General features: G+C 43.1%; 1 protein-coding gene across 1 annotated transcript in view; it reads left to right on the top strand.

Annotated features, from left to right (window-relative positions):
- DCDC1 (doublecortin domain containing 1) overlaps positions 1–15,918 on the top strand; it is a 1,098,140-nt gene that overhangs the window by 560,019 nt on the left and 522,203 nt on the right. The window contains exon 15 of the mRNA XM_069223476.1: positions 408–551. Within this exon, the coding sequence (XP_069079577.1) occupies positions 408–551 (144 nt within the window). The remainder of the gene's footprint in view (positions 1–407; positions 552–15,918) is intronic.

The raw sequence follows: 15,918 nt of genomic DNA, 5'->3' as shown, positions 1-15,918 counted from the left end.
TGCTAAACTAACCATCCTTTAAATGATATTGTATCAACTGGACATTTTGGGCTTGGTTCACAAAGATAAGCTTAAACTTTAGTGTATGTTTATGATTTTATTTAAATTTACGAGTAGTATTTTTATGACTGCGGACTCTTGCCACTCATGGAGAAAACTGTGCAAATAAAAAGATAGACCTGTTCAATCTTTTTATGCACGGAGTCACTGCCACAAGTGCAGAGACTCCACAGTTGTAAAGATACTTGATACCTGTTTATGAATTCCCAGAAAATTGTAAACTTAACTAGAGTGTAAGTTTACCTTTGTGAATCAGGCCCTCTGTCAATGAGGCAATTAGCAATATCATTGATTCACATTAGTTTTATCAATGCATTAATAAAATTTAAACTTTTCTCTTACATTAGAGGGATCCTGAAATAATTTTATATCCTTCTGTCACAATGGAAGGAAAGAGTACCAACACAATGGTAGTGAACAAGAGAAGTGACCCGCTCGAAGAAATCAAATGTTCGACATGGCAGCTGGCTAATCTATGGCTGGTCACAAAGGTACGTTATAAGATGGTTGATGATTACAACATTTTAGTATTAATTTTATATGCATGATCCTCTGTAAATACAAATTTGATATTTGTGTTATTTGTAGAATCAACAATTTATATGTGAACATTTTCTACGTTCATAAAGTGTACATTTGTATAGTTTTGCTGACATATTTCAGTGGAAAAAGTAGGAGAATTTTACCTTCAGAAAATCAATTGAGTGGACTCGTAAGCCTTAACTGACATTCCTAATCTACTTTGTGGCCAGTATATATTATTTAGTAGTTGATATAAATTTAACAAGTAAAATATTATGTTATCTTTTTTATGTAGCACTCTTATTATCATAGGTGACCTTGTGGTACTCGTAGCTGCTTAGATCCTATACTTGGGGAAAGGAATTAATAGAAGATTATTTTCAGACACTTTTGAGAAGCTAATTTATTTGCATTTTTGAATGTCTGGATTAACAATATTTCAGATTTCCTAGGACCAGTGCCTTGCAGAGGGTATGTACAATTCAGAAGCCCTTAAGTTTCACCTTTCTCTCAAATTGGAAATGTTTCACAGGTGTTTTTCTTTTAGCTCGGGGAGAAGTGTACCTTTTTTGATACTTCCAGAAGTCAAGCATTAACTCATATTCTGCATCTGGTGAAACACTTTAAGGGCTAGTTATAGAGCCTGTTGTTCTTTCTTGATGTTATGGAAACTAATATAGTGTTGCTTCTTCAGAGGAGAAAGGGTCCTTTCACAACAAATGTAAGTAGAAAAGAGTAGCCGATCACACCTTCACTATCTCCATTTTACATACATTTATTTTTTGCCCGTGTTTAGGCATTGTTGATTGATTTCAGTGAGGCAGGCTAGGCTTTGAAATTAACTCTGAAACATAACTCACTGAGCAGCCCCAAGGAAGTAGCACACGATTTTCATACAAGCACATAAGTGATTTGCTACAAAGGAAAAATAACACTCCTGGACACAGTGTTGAAACTTAATTATTTGTCAGCTCTGAGGCCAGGTCTCAGTGTCATTGGTTGAGGATGTACATTCATTGCTCCTGAATGAGATCTAAATACCTTCAGTGCAATTTAGAAAGAGAAGATCTTTTTTTCACTGAGATATGCTACTATAAGGACATAATGTCTCAAGAAGATGACATCAAGGAGTAAGTAAACATGGGGTTTTACAACATATGTGTGAACTGTGAGGACCCAAGACCTGGAATGCACCTCTTGGTGATCAGGGACTCACTCTTGCAGGGGCCAGCAGGATTCAGGCAGGTCCAGTTGCAGCTCCAGGCAGGTAAAGTTCTAGCATGCCAACTGGGCAGCTACAGGGAGGCCTCTGGAGCGTGTTATGTCCCGGCAGCTCTGATCAGGAGGTCAGTTAGCTGACTAGCTGACCCTTGCAATCACTTCAGCCCTTCACTTTAGCCTTGGATGAAGGGACAGGTCCACTCTTCGTTCCCAGACAGTAGGGCAGGCCTCATGTGCCAGGGGACTTTTCTGGCAACAGGGCAGTCCTTATCTGTAGTAAACACAGGTCCAGGAGTGTAATAAAGAGTTGTCTGAGGGTCCAATATTTATACTTTTTGCCAGCTTCGAAATAGGAAAGACTTCTAGACTTCTCTCCACAGCTGGTCCTGAAATTCCCTTCCCCTCTGCTCATTTCCCAGGATTTACAAAAGGCTAATGTGAAGTTCTTTCTGTGAGAGCTGAGGCAGCTCCTTCGAACTGCAAGGTTGGTTGGTGACAGCTCTGCCCCTACCAAGAGGTCAGGATGGCCAATCCTGCCAACACCCAGTCCCCTTTTGTGATACTGTCTGCGAGGAATACACAAAGGCCAACTACAAATGATCACAATAAGATAATACAAACTTCCTAAAAGTAGTGTTTTTAGAGTTGTGACTTAAAATCCTTCTTTACCAATAAAGAGGGGTTTAAAGTACAGTTCGTTAGACAGCAAGCACGACGTTTCAATGTGTTCCCAAACAAAAGTTACCACTTAATAAATGTAATAAGGCAACCCAATGTTAACCTATGGTAGAAGTAGGCTATGCAGTAGTGAAAAATTAATTAATGATTGTTACATTACCAGACCATATAAAACAGATAAGTACATGCCCACCTTTTTAAATACAATGTGCCCTGCCCTATTGGCTCTTTAGGGCCTAACCCACGGATGACTTGTATGTACTAAAAAAGAATGTTTAGGCCTGGCAAAAGGTTTATTTTGGCAGGTCAAAATGGCAGTTTAAAACTACACACAGGCTGCAATGACAGACCTGAGAGATAGTTAAAAAAAAGGCTTTTTAAGTGGGTGGCACTATAAGTGCCACCCACAATAACAAGTAAATTAGAGGTGCTAATTGGGTTAGGCAAGTTTACCATGTTTAAAGTAGAGCGCACAGGTACTTTAGCACTGATAAGAAAGTTCAGAGTCCTAAAAGCAAACCATTTACCATTTATTTAATTGTTATTAGCCTATCCGGCCTTAACAATAATCACACAATAGATATCAATCCATCAAACTCAATAAAAATCACATTGAATAAAACATCTCAGTAAAAAGGAAACTATGCTTGAATTTTTGATTTAACATGTACCAAAATGTGTCCAATTTACCATGCATTATCATAAAACCTGATATGACCATAATTTACATAAAAACTTAACTTATTCTAGAAAAACATTATAAATCTAATATTTAAAATGTCTTATTCTGGGACGAATCATTTGGGACCTTGCAGTGCCTTCCAACCATTTAATAAAAGCCCGAGGCCTGACCCAGTTTTACACTACCCTGCACCGATTTCCCAAGCTAGATAGCTACGGGATAACATAGGCTGTTGTGCCTATGCCAACTGTGGGTGCATTGATAGACGTAATTTCCATGCTTCCAAGATATAAGTTGAGACCTTTGTCACAATGTATTTCTCATCTGAACGCATACATAGCGCTTCCGCCTCCTTGCACTTCCTAACTCCGTAAGATCTGAAAAGTGGACGAAGGTACAGTTTACGGAGTTTGAGCGTAAAGTGGCATAATAAGAGGTGGGAAAGTGTTTCCGGACCACCATGAAGGCATGGACAGCATTCTAATCTACCCGGAGGAGCGGATTGCCATCTGTTGACCACCGCTGTCGCTGGTAGTGTGCCCATACGGAATTTAAAGTAGAGAGCCCTTTTTTCCTCCGGATAAATACTGTCTATGAATATTGCTGGTTTAAGCTCTTGGTTAAACAAAATATACCGCTTGAATAAAGGGCTAAATGACTCGCACATAATCTCAGTCTTTCGCTCCCAATATGCCTTTTTTATAACAGCTAGACTAGGCCTTCCGATTTTTTCTGGATGGAGCCAAAAGTCATCCTGGCGGATAGCAGTCAGGATAGTTGAGATATGTTTGAACCAGGGCAGTTTCCGATGGTTTTGCAGCTTCATTATGTCCTTAAGTACGTCTTTAAATGGTTTGAGAGCCTCTTTTGTCCAAATAGGGATCCAGTATCTTACTGGAGCCAGAGCAATGTAGTCCTCAACCTTTCTCATCTGTAGATCAATTCTTATTGCATTCATTGGTGTAGCATTACCTAGACAAAGTAATCGGCGTAAAAATTTGTTCTCGGTTACTTGTATTGATGGAATCTTTCTGAATCCCCAGATCTCTGCGCTGTAAAGTGCTGCGGCTCTTGCTTTTGTTTTGTATGCAAGCAGTGCAGAGCTCACGGAGTGATTGCCTGTAGCTTTTGCAAATCTGAGTACTGCTCCAGCTTGTTGGGCCAAGGAAATTCTACTTTTGTAGATTTGTGGTTTCCATGTCTGTTTTTCATCTAGTTTGCAGCCTAGGTAATCATAGGTGGCCACTCGGGCCAAAGGCTTATTATTTGCCCTAAAAGTCGATTGCAACGTCTGTTTTTGGTTGAGAATCATAAACTTTGTTTTCCCCTCATTGATTACCATGCTCCTTGAGGTACAAAAAGATTCGAAGCCCCTAAGTAGTCCATGCATTGCTATCTCTGTTCTTGCCAGTAATACGGCGTCATCAGCAAAGAGCAAGATAGGTATACTTTCATTGGCTAGTTTTGGCACATCCAGATTTAATTCCTTCAAAACTTGACTTACTTTATTTATATAACAATTAAATAAGGTTGGGGCCAAAACGCAGCCTTGTTTTACACCTCGCTCAATTGGAATTTCAGCTGTATAATCATTTCTCGTAGTATATCTGACCCTGGCAGTGTTTCCTGTATGCAATAGAATTAGCAGCCTTAGGATTTTTCCCTGTATGCCCATGTCCGACAATAACTGCCATAATGTTTGGCGATTTACGCTGTCAAAGGCTGTTTGGAGATCCACAAAGACCAGGTATAATGGACAGTTTTTAAGGGTGGCGTATTTAGCGCAGATCATGTTTAGCTTAAAAAGTTGATCTGTTGTACTTTGGCCTCTCCTAAAACCAGCTTGGTGTGTTGATATTAAATCTCCGTCCTCTAGCCATTGGTCTAGACGCGACTGAATCAATTTGGCAAAAATCTTTCCAACACTATCAAGCAGTGAGATAGGTCTATAATTGCTCACCATGTCCCGAGGCCCTTTTTTGTGAATTGGAACGATTATTGATTCCTTCCAAGAAGGAGGGATTACCTCGTAATGCCAAACACTGTTGAATAGACGGGCTAGAGCAGGTAACCATAACGTTAGCTGGTTACGGTAAGCATCTGAAGGAATACCATCTGGGCCTGCAGCCTTATGCGGCTTTTGGAGGAGGATGACTTGTTTAATCTCTTTTTCACTGAATTCCGATATTAACTTCATTGCACGTGGAATGACATAGGCTACTTGCGTGGAATTTGTGCTGGGAAATTCGTTGGAGACTAGTACATTCTGGGTTCCGTTTACCAATCTAACAAGCCGATTTGAAGATGCTGCGTGGGTCTTTTGAAGAGGAAATACTTTACTTAATCTTTGATTTCTGCCTGCCAGCCCTTGAGTGAGGATGTTTGGGTTATTGGTCATCCCTGGTGCTGTCTTGGCCACTTCCTGATACAAGGCAGTAAAATGCTTTACCCAAAGTTGAGGGTTGATATTCAGTTCTAGGTTTTTCGGGGGACCTTCGCATCCCCACCTGACTATCTCCCAAAACTTTTTGGAGTTCCCTGCCGTTATTGCTTGCAGTAAAGTTTTCCAAAGTTTATGTGGAAATATCTTCCTTTTGTATCTTAATAATTTTTTGTACTGTTGCCTACATCCATAAAAATGTTGCTCATTGGAATCATTCAAGTGCCGGTTCTTCAATGCTTGTGATAAGGTCTTTTTTAGCTTTAAACACTCTTCATCGAACCAGCCCTCCATCATTTTAGGGTTGATTTGAGGATGCTTGATCTTTTCCTTTTTTGTTTGCAATAGCAAATTATTAAAGTTATGCAGGAGGGGTATAGCGTCATTAACTGATGGGTTTAAGAACGTGCTAAGTGATGACAACCAGGTTTGACTGGGTACACTCATATAAGGTTCATCCTCATTTGACCTTAATATGTTTTTCCTGTTTGGTCTCATAGTTATTGTTAGGCTATTTCCGTTGAATGGAGACTCCGCCTTCCCTGGGCTCGTGTCCGGATGGACTATCTCCATTAGCAGTGGGTCGTGATCACTCTCGATTCTGTCCCTTATTTCCATATCGATAACATAATGCCAGGCTTCGATGTTTATTGCCATGTAGTCAATTATGCTTTGCCTTTTTCCAGTTCGAAAGGTAGATTTAAAGGTTTTATCTGACTTTGTTCTCCCATTTAATGTGCGGATTCCTCCTTCTATTAATGCTTCAAAGATTAATTCTCCTTTCTTGGAGTCATTACAACGTTGGATAAGAGGCCTTGGAATATTCCAAGCATAATCTTCCTCTGCTACTTGTTCATCCCAGAGGATAGAATGAGGTTTAGTGTTAAAGTCACCACATATCAATAAAAAGGTTTTACAAGGTTGGGGAGAGCAATTGTTCGTGTGACCTGGTGCTGGGTTCCTCCGATCCTTAGTTCTTTTATTTAGGATATGTTCTTTAAGGAGCCACACCCCTGGCATAACTTGAGCCCGGCTGATTGGTGGGAAATACACATTTACTATTTCGAGTGACCATTCCTCGTATTTGACTGCGAGCGTCTGGATTCCCTTGCTTTGTACAGTGTAAGTTACTACGGAGTTCCTCAGTAATGAAGTTCTGATCCAAATACTCAGACCTCCCGAAGGTCTTCCTTTTTTTTGCTTAATAGCAGGTAAGTGGAAGGTGGAGAACCCATCTAGGTCAATAGCGTGAATAGACCAAGTTTCTTGGAAGCAGCTGATGTCTTGTTTTTTAATAAATTCGACCCAGTCTTTATCTTCCATTTTGTTTTTTAAACCTGCTATGTTCCAGCTTAGAATTTTTAATATGGGACTGATTTTATTTTTTATGTTCAAGCTATCCATTTTTTGCTACGAGCTTCTAAATGATTGCTCTTTGCAATTCTGTAACTGTGGGGGATTGCCCCTACTGTTTCTAGGGGAATTAGCCAACAGGCAGAACCTCATATTACTCAAGTTTATTCGTTCAGGGAGTTGTTGTTTGGAGCTGATTGCTCCCTGAAGTATCGAACCAAAATTTCCTTTTGCCACTTGCCTACCCATCATGTTTCGGTTTGAAGCTTTTTCAAGAAGTATTGTTGGATATGGTTCTTTTTGCGGAGTAGCAATGGATATTCCCCAGGTCTTCATCGTGTTTGAACATTTTAAGATCTGTTCTGCTATCCAAGGTGAGGCCCAGACTGTTTCTGTTAATTCCCCGTTCTCTAATTCTTTTTTTGGTATGAATCTTACTGAAAGGAGATCTTTAGTTGTTACATTCTGTAAGGCTGGCAGGGAGTTGACAAGAAATAAGATGTTAGACCTGTTCAGGATGTCGTGACTTCCTCTTGAGGAGTACTCAGGCATGAACATGATCGTGGCTTCAGGCTTTTTAGTTGTTTCAGACCGGATCTCAGTGTGCCCGCCACCTTCCTGCGACAGTCTTCCTTGGAGTTGGGTGTTCTCATTTTGTCTGTCTTGAGTGGTAGCTGCCCGACTAGTAGATGTTCGATTTACCTGGCCTTTTTCCCTCCCCAGTTGCAATTCTTTGTTCCTTTGTTCTTCGTAGGGTTGCCTTTTTGGAGGCCAATTGTCCCTTTTTCCTTTGATTTCATTGGTTTCCAGGTCCAGTGCTGGGCGCGATGGTGCAGGCGAATCAGTGATCCACCCAGGCTGGTTGCTGAGATTATAATTTCCAGGGCTGACCTGAGAACAATATTTTGCCTTTGTCCGGGGTGCGGGAACTGGGGCTGTTGTGTTGTCCACGCACATGGTTGTTCTTATACTTTGTTCGCTTCGTATATACTCTGGGGTCTCTGCCCTTCTAATTTCGCCTTTGCTGTTATCTTGTTCTGCCCCCTCGCTAATGGAGTTCGGAGGCTGCTGGCATTTTCCGTAGTGGTCTTCTACTGTATTTAAGTGATGTACCTGAACTAAATGTTCAGTTTTTGTAGCTGGGAAGTGCTTATCGATACCGATGCTAGATTTGGATGTTCCTGGGCTCCATTTGGGTTGTTCGTTGGCTGGAGGATCATTTACCTCGTTTGCCTCATTTATCCCATGATTTGTTCCAGGATCTTTTCCAGACCACCTTTCTTTGTCTAAGTCATGCCCAGATGCTTGGTATCCCCTGGGGCCAATGGGTATACGGTTTATATGGGAATGGTGAGTGCAACTTTTGTCGCACAATAATCCAGGATTTTTATTTATAAAGTTAAAAACTTTATCAGTAGGTTTCTCAAAACTCTCCGACTTAATGCTTTTATCTCTATACTGTTGTTGGGCGATCTCATCACCTGTGTTCCTGATTTCTCCTATTAGGCCTATCTGTTGTAACATATTTAAAGCCTTTCCTGCTGGTGCTTTTTTTTTTTTCCCTCTAGCTTTCTTCCATGTGTTTTTCCATCTGCCTGTTAGTTGAGGCCTTTTACCCGGTGGCCTTTTTTCTACTGTGTTTGGGACTTTGATTCCAAATTCAGGACTTCCGTTGGTTCTCTCCATCTTAGGTGTCTGATTTTTTGCATCTGGATAGTTCTCTCGTCCTGGGCCAGAGTGCCTTTCTCTATTTTCTCTGTCTGTTGGCCTTTCAATTAAACTAGATTCTGTTTTTCCTAGCTCGTAATTGCACCCCTGTGTGCTTTTAAGGCTATATTTGCAGTCTTCGATTATGTCTTTGATTACTTTTGGGACTTCCAATAATTTTTCCAGCAGTGGTCCACAGACTTGTCCGTCCAACTTGTCCATTTTATCGGCCACTGCTTGATGCAACAGGTTTTCCCTAATTACGCCCTCTACTAGGGCCATCCTGTAATCTATAGACTGTATTGAGGATGTAAGTTGTTTGGTCAGCTCAAGTTGATCATCAAATTTTTGAGACTGGGCCATAATCGTTGTTGCAATTGAGCCCAGTGTTGTACATATAACTTTCATGATGCTAAGAATTGGTTGGTCTAATGAGAGGTCATCTCTGTTTCCACTTTGCTCGTTGGTTATCTGACCTTCTGGATTCTTACCTTCCTTTCCTCTGTGGCCTTTTATTATACTACTTTCCAGGAAGTTTAGATCTTCTGATGTTATGCTGTTTAGTTGAGGGTCTATGTTGCCAATAACGGAGTTGTCGAGCGAGGACAGCTCCAGACTGAAGGAACTTCTGTTGAGTCTGCCCAGCATTAAATTAGTTTTAACAATTTGACTTCCGCAGTGAAGCTGTGGCGCTGAGGTTTTATGGGTCTGTTTAGATGGTGAGTAATCTGTTTCCGGACCCATTATATTTTGGAGTGCTATGAATTCTGCTTGGGCACATTGTGGAGAGAATGTTAGTGAGAAATTCCCGGAGTTTAATAGTCCCCTTTGGGGGTCAGGATAAAGTAATTTGTTGCTTTTTCTTTGCTCTCCCGAAAAGTTGCTCCACTTTGGGGAGTTATTTAACTCCACTTCACCATCCCCAAGGGGATTACTCATTGGGCAGAATAATTGCGATAAACCAACCGGTTGCTGTTGCTGCTGAAGTAGGCGAGTGTCCTGGAGCCCGGTCACTGGTAGCTCCAGTTCGCCCCCCCCCACGTTGTAGCCACCCACTTCCCCCGGTGGCTGTAATCGGAGGCCACTGGCTTTAGGACTTTGCATTTGCGGCTGTTCAGAGTTTAAGTTCACTTGGTTGTAATAGTTAGTAATAGTGTTTATTTTTGATCTAGTTTTCCTTACTCCCGTGGTTCCACCCGAGCCCGGGTGCGTCGGTGTATACTTATGTCTCCTGCACAGAGGACTTACAAGGCCCCCCACAGTCTCGCCTACAGTTTCTCCTGCATTCAGTAGGGCACCCCCTGTGTCATCGGAGTCAGTATGGGCTGGCAAACAAGGCACTGTCACCACTTCTAATGTCCCACCTGACACTTCTCCTGGCTCGGAATCGCTTTTGTCGGCGGGAGACCCGAATTGGACACCCTCTGCTGTGTCCTCACCTAGGTTTGCGAATCCCCCCTGGGATTGCTGGATGGTTCTGGGGTCCTGGTCCTGGTCCTGGTCCTGATCCTGATCCTGGTCCTGGTCTAACCCTAGACCTTGTAAACTTTTGAGCTCCTGCTCTGATCTTTGGAATTCCGCTAGGTGAATGAGCGCCTTATTGGCCTCCCTAGCCTTCTTTGTTTTTCCTCTTGTCCCAACCATCCTCCGTTTACCGTTCACCGCTCCCCTACCCTTGGCTCCTTAGTTCCTTACTGGGTTCCTTCCTTGCTCAGTCTTTAGGAGAGACCACCAACAACGACGACAGGTCCAAGTCCAAGGCCAAAGGCCAAAACTAGGGCTAGCTGTGGCTAGAGCTGTTGCTGTGGCTGGGTGAGGCTGGGTGAGGCTGGGTGAGGCTGGGTGGGGCTGGGTGAGGCGATGTGACGCGGTTGAGCACCGATACCGGAGCTGGAGCCGGGGCCGGGGCCGAGGGTAGGAACAGGAGAGGGGTTCAATGGCCAGGAAGGGTCCCGTATAACAGTGTATGAACAGGAACCCCCCCCCCAGGAAGGCTGCTTACCTGGTCTCTCCCGGTCTGTCCCGGTTACTCCCGGTCTGTCCCGGTCTCACCCCGGTCTGCTCTCCCGCTCTCCCGCTCAGCGTCTTTTCAGGAGGGGCCACAGGAGGCCACAGGAGGTCCACAGGGGGGATGGCAGGACTCCTTCTGACTCCTTCTGACTCCTTCCGGCTCTGGCTTCTGGCTCCTCTAGCGCCTAGGTCACGCCTGGTCCCGCCGTGCCGTGCCGCACAGAAAACAACAACAGCAACACAGCGGTGGAAAGGTGCAGGGAGGGGGTCACCCACACTCCCTGCCGGAATGCCAAACTACAGCCAGGGTACACAGAATCCTCCGACTCCAAAAGCCGCGGCAACGTTGCACTCCGCTGTGAGTTCCGAGCTCCAAGCTCCGTGCTCCGAGCGTGAGCCACCCGGCAAGAGTTCTCCTCGGGCCCCCAAAAGCAGCAGTAGCAGTCTAAAAGCAAACAAAAACAGCTTCAGAAAACAGGAGGGTGAATGCAGGATGTTTAGGAATGACACTGCCGAAAAGGCCAAGCCCAACATGTACATAACTGTCCTTAAAACAAGAAAAAAGGTAAATACATATGCCCTTCCTGCAGCTAGTTTTCCCGAGGTCTTGGTAGTCCTTTAGTGTACCCAGTGCTCTGCTGAGCACCGTATGTGTCTGGGAAATGACCTTGTCCTCAAAACTGAATGGTCCATTTCAAACTGTATTTATGCATGGACCATTAAAGAAGCAAATGCTGCATGTTAATCAAATGACTAAAGACATATTTTCTGTTATTAGGGAAGTAAGGGAACCACCAAAACAGCTGGACTCATGGAGAAGTGCAAAAGCGTAGCTGACTTCTTCATAAACAACATTTCTACAACCTCACTCCCGACCGTTGCTTCCACTCCCTCTTTTTCCATTCAGTTTCCAGTATCTGTCAATTCATTGGGCAAGTTGACTTCTCTAAATGTAGAAGGTTTTAGGGATTTAATAGTAAATCCTCTGCTTCTCCAACAGATTGGCAAGCTAAAATGTACAAGAATGTGTTACTTGTAGAACACTTTCTTCCAAGAGTGATTATAAATGTCTCTCTAGACATCAGGAGTTGTTACAAACTGCCTGAAGCTCACTTATTGTACCCTGCTATTAAAAATATATCAAGGGCCTGACAACTTGGCCAACTATTGTCCTATTTCTCAACTACCTTGCCAAGTTGTTAAAATGAGCTCTTTTTCTCCAGTTGCAGGGTTCTGATAGCTAACGAACTCTTAGGTGCTCCATAAATCTGTCTACAATTACAGAGTTTGCAGTTGTGTTGGCTGCGGATGAGATACTAGGCTGCACAGAGAGCAATCATCCAGTGTATTGGATTTTCCCCTTTACTTCATCAGCTTGTACTTTGGGGTGCAGTGTTTCTCAAGGAGTAACATTTTCTCCTCTCATTTAATGTATATATGATCCCTTTGGCTCATCTGAATTAGTCCTTTGACTTCAATTTTTTTTGTTATGCTGAACACACTCAGATCATCTTATAAAGCTCAAGGGATGTGAAAGATTCTGCTGCTCAGTTGTTTGTCTGTCCTTCTAAGGTGAAGAGCTGTATTAGTCCTGCACACCTCCTAAAACTTAATGTGGACTATAAAGAGGCTATCTGCCTTGTCAGTCCTTTTCCTTTTCAGAAACTTCTTTTTTGGCCCTCATCATTTGACCCCTAAGTCCACCCCTGGCACACTGTATGAAGAATTTGCCATCAATGCTGATTTTGTGGTGTTGTTGACAGACCACTTTAAAGCTCTTCTTAATACCATTTCTTTCTAGTTGACTACAATGAAATGCATCCTGTACCTATTTTCATTATCAGATAAGGTATTCATTTTGAATGTGTTCAGCTCACCTTAACTGCTGTAATTCAGCCTACCTTGACTTCCTTGGTCATTTGTTTAACTAGATGTAGCTTATTCAGAACTATTCTGCTAAGCGCACCTTGGGTTGGAGCTAAGAGATTGTGGCCCTCATTATGACTTCGGCGGTCAAAACAGTTGACTGCCGATGTCATGCCGACCAGGAGACCGTCAGTCATATTATGACTCCTGGCAGCTCTCCATCATAAATTGGGCGGAGAGCCGTCAGCAGCCATACTGGCGTTCGGCGGTCTAGTGAGGTTGCTCCGCTGGCACCGCCACGTCACCACAACACTACCCGCCGTATTATAACTTTGTAATCAGCGTGGTGGTGTTGTGGTGACGAGGTGGTACTGGCGGAGCAGGCCCCATGGACCCCGTTCCCTCCCGGACGACCACCGCGAGCACGTAAGGTGATCGTCCGAGAGGGGATGGGGGTGCAGGGTCCAAGGGGTGTTGAGTGTTGTGTGCGTGAATGGGGGTGTGAGTGTGTGTGAATGGAGGGGAGGGTGTTTGTGCGCATGTGGGTGCATGTACCTCTGTGAATGCATGTCAGCGGGAGTGGGGGGGTGTCGTGGATGAGTGTATGTGTGTGCGTGGGTGTGTGTGTGTGTGTGTGGTGTGTGCATGCGTGGATGGGGGTTGGGGGGTATGTATGGGGTTCAGGCAGGGGGAGGGTGGTGACTACGGGATTCGAGGGGTGGGAGGGGGACCATGGCTGTTTTGGGAGGTGGGAGATTCGCATACTGGTGACAGTGTTAAGTCCTGTCACCAGTATCCTTTCCGCCAGGGATTTTCTGGCGGGGTTGCCACCAGGAAATCCCTGGCGGAAAGGAGACTCATAATACTGTCGGCGGCCAATTCACCGCCGTGGTCATAATTTGGCGGTCCTGCTCTGCCACGCTGTCGGCGGTGTTACCTGTATCTTTTCAACCCTAGCCACCGTACATTGGCCTTTAATGACAGACAGGATCACATTAATCTATGTGCTCTGTGCACAAAGACATATTTTCATCTAGCCAATCTCTCTTGTGCCAGAATTTTAACCAGTACAGTCCAAAGCATCCATTGATATCTAAAGACCAATTTCTTCCTGAATTTCCCATGTACAAACCATTTTGTGTGTGTGTTTTTCTGGTAGGTGCAGCCTATAAGTGGAATTCTCCTCCTTTCCATCTTTGACAGGACACCGACATATGTAAATTGAGGAAGGGCATAAAGATATAGTGTTTCCTTGACCTTATAAACTTGGCCATTCAGACTTGGGCTCGCTACAGTGGACTGTTCAAGAATTGCCTTGTTTTAGCACCAAAATACTCCATAGGTTGAATGTTGTGCGTTGTGAGCAAAAAACCTTCCTGTTCATTTATGCTTAAAGTGTCTGGGATCGAACTCCAGGTAGCATCCAATCTATCATCAGGATTCACTTGCACTCTGTGTAATAGTGATGAAAGGTGGTAAAAAAGGAGTGTCTGGGTAGAACAGCACTAAAACATAGGTTTTGGAAAAAGCTAAATATACAGAAGTAATGTGAGTTGTCTTATGTATGAGAAACCAGGTTTAAGCAAGGTGTCAAAAAGTATATTGCCGGTTCCCTCTACACAATAACATGTTGCTTTAAATGAAAACAGCCATTTTACATGGCTGACCATCTGTGAGGTTGTCAATGTATAAGAATTTGTGCTGAAGGGTGTACCTCAAGTACAACTCCTAGATTAGACACTGCTAGCTGGATTTTTCACCTTTGTGCCAATCTGGGAGTCACACAGAACACCCATTTTTAGTGCAAATGGCTTCTATGATGTCATCTGCAGCCAACTCATACTAAATCTGATGCTATGTTATATTTTTTCTTTCATGCAATGCAGCACTACAACTTGTTAAACAATGCTTCATTGTGTGAACGGATACATTGACTGCATTTCTGCTCAAGAGGAATAAGACATAAATGATAAATCTAACTCATTAATTGTTTCTTAGTGTGTTGCAAATAAACATAAATTGCACAGACAGGTCCTGATTAATAGCTGGCAGTTAAAATCCAAGCACATGTAAACAGAGGTTCTTGAAGGGACCCGTATTTGAAGTTATGAGATAATTATCATGCCCACGTGTATCCACTCACAGGTTTTGGCAGGTTAGACATGCTTAGACATACTGAGGAAAAGTCCTAGAAAAAAAGAAAAATGTGGAAATATGTGTGTTAAATACAGATTCTGCATTTGATGCCTCACTTGCTCAACTGAAAAATGTGGAATAGGAGGTATTTACCAGAACCATATATATTGCACCGCAGGAACGGTATTTACTCACTTTTTCAGGTCTGTTAGGAATAGAGTAACCTCAAAGCATTTTTATGTCAAAAACAAAGTGATGATACAGTGTTAGACCTGACATCCTTGGAGAGGTTGCACCCTAATCCTATTGCATCCCCTTCCTGTTTTGCTGAAATTGTTTGTGTTGGCTAGGGGCCTCTGTACACTTTACCACTGCTAACCAGTGCTAAGTGCTTGTGCTCACTTTTCTGAAATTGGCTTACACTCACTTGTCACATAAGTCCCTAGTAAAGTAGTACTACATGTACCCAATGGCTGTAAATTAAACGCTATGAGGGGGCCTGCAGCACTGATTGTACCATCTACTTAAGTAGCCCTTTTTTAAAGATGTCACGCATGCTATTGCAGTCTGTGTGTGCAATTTAAACTGCAGTTACAGCTTTTGCCAGGCCTCAACCTTTTGTTTTAATACATATAACTCAACCCTAATGTAGGCCCTAAACATCCCATAGGGCAGGGTGCAGTGCATTTAAAAGGTAGACATGGACATTTGCCTTTTACATGTCCTGGTAGTGATAAACTCTTAAAATCATTTTTCACTACCTCAAATTCTGCCTTTCCCATAGGATAACATTGAATTACCTCATTACATTTTATAAGTGATAACTTTTAGGAACAGGTAGGAATGTCAAATTTAGTCTCTAAAGAATTGTAATTTAATGGTGGCTTTAATAGCAAAGTTGTGTTTTAAGTCACAGCTCTGAAAATGCCACTTTTTGAAAGATGTCATTTTCTTGTCCCAACCATTTGGTTCCTGTATCCTGGGTCACATGACTAGGTGTAGCTGGCAGTTGGTCTTTGTATATTGTTCCCAGACAGGGAATAGGTGTTGGCAGAATGGGTCATCTCTGACTTGATAGTGGGGTGGAGCCCTACCACACTTGCACACCAGAAAGACTCTGCCTCAGAACACTCACAAAGGGTTTCACACTAGACTTTTATGCCCCCAGATAAGTTGGGCCCAGGGCAGGGAGGTAGGAATTTTTGAACACCTGCATCTGGAACCCAGGACCACCAAAGTGGTT

This window comes from Pleurodeles waltl, chromosome 3_1, assembly GCF_031143425.1.
Source record: "Pleurodeles waltl isolate 20211129_DDA chromosome 3_1, aPleWal1.hap1.20221129, whole genome shotgun sequence".
Classification (NCBI taxonomy): Eukaryota; Metazoa; Chordata; class Amphibia; order Caudata; family Salamandridae; genus Pleurodeles; species Pleurodeles waltl.
The sequence above is the reverse complement of the archived record's forward strand: the minus strand, read 5'-3'. Positions and strand labels throughout refer to the sequence as shown.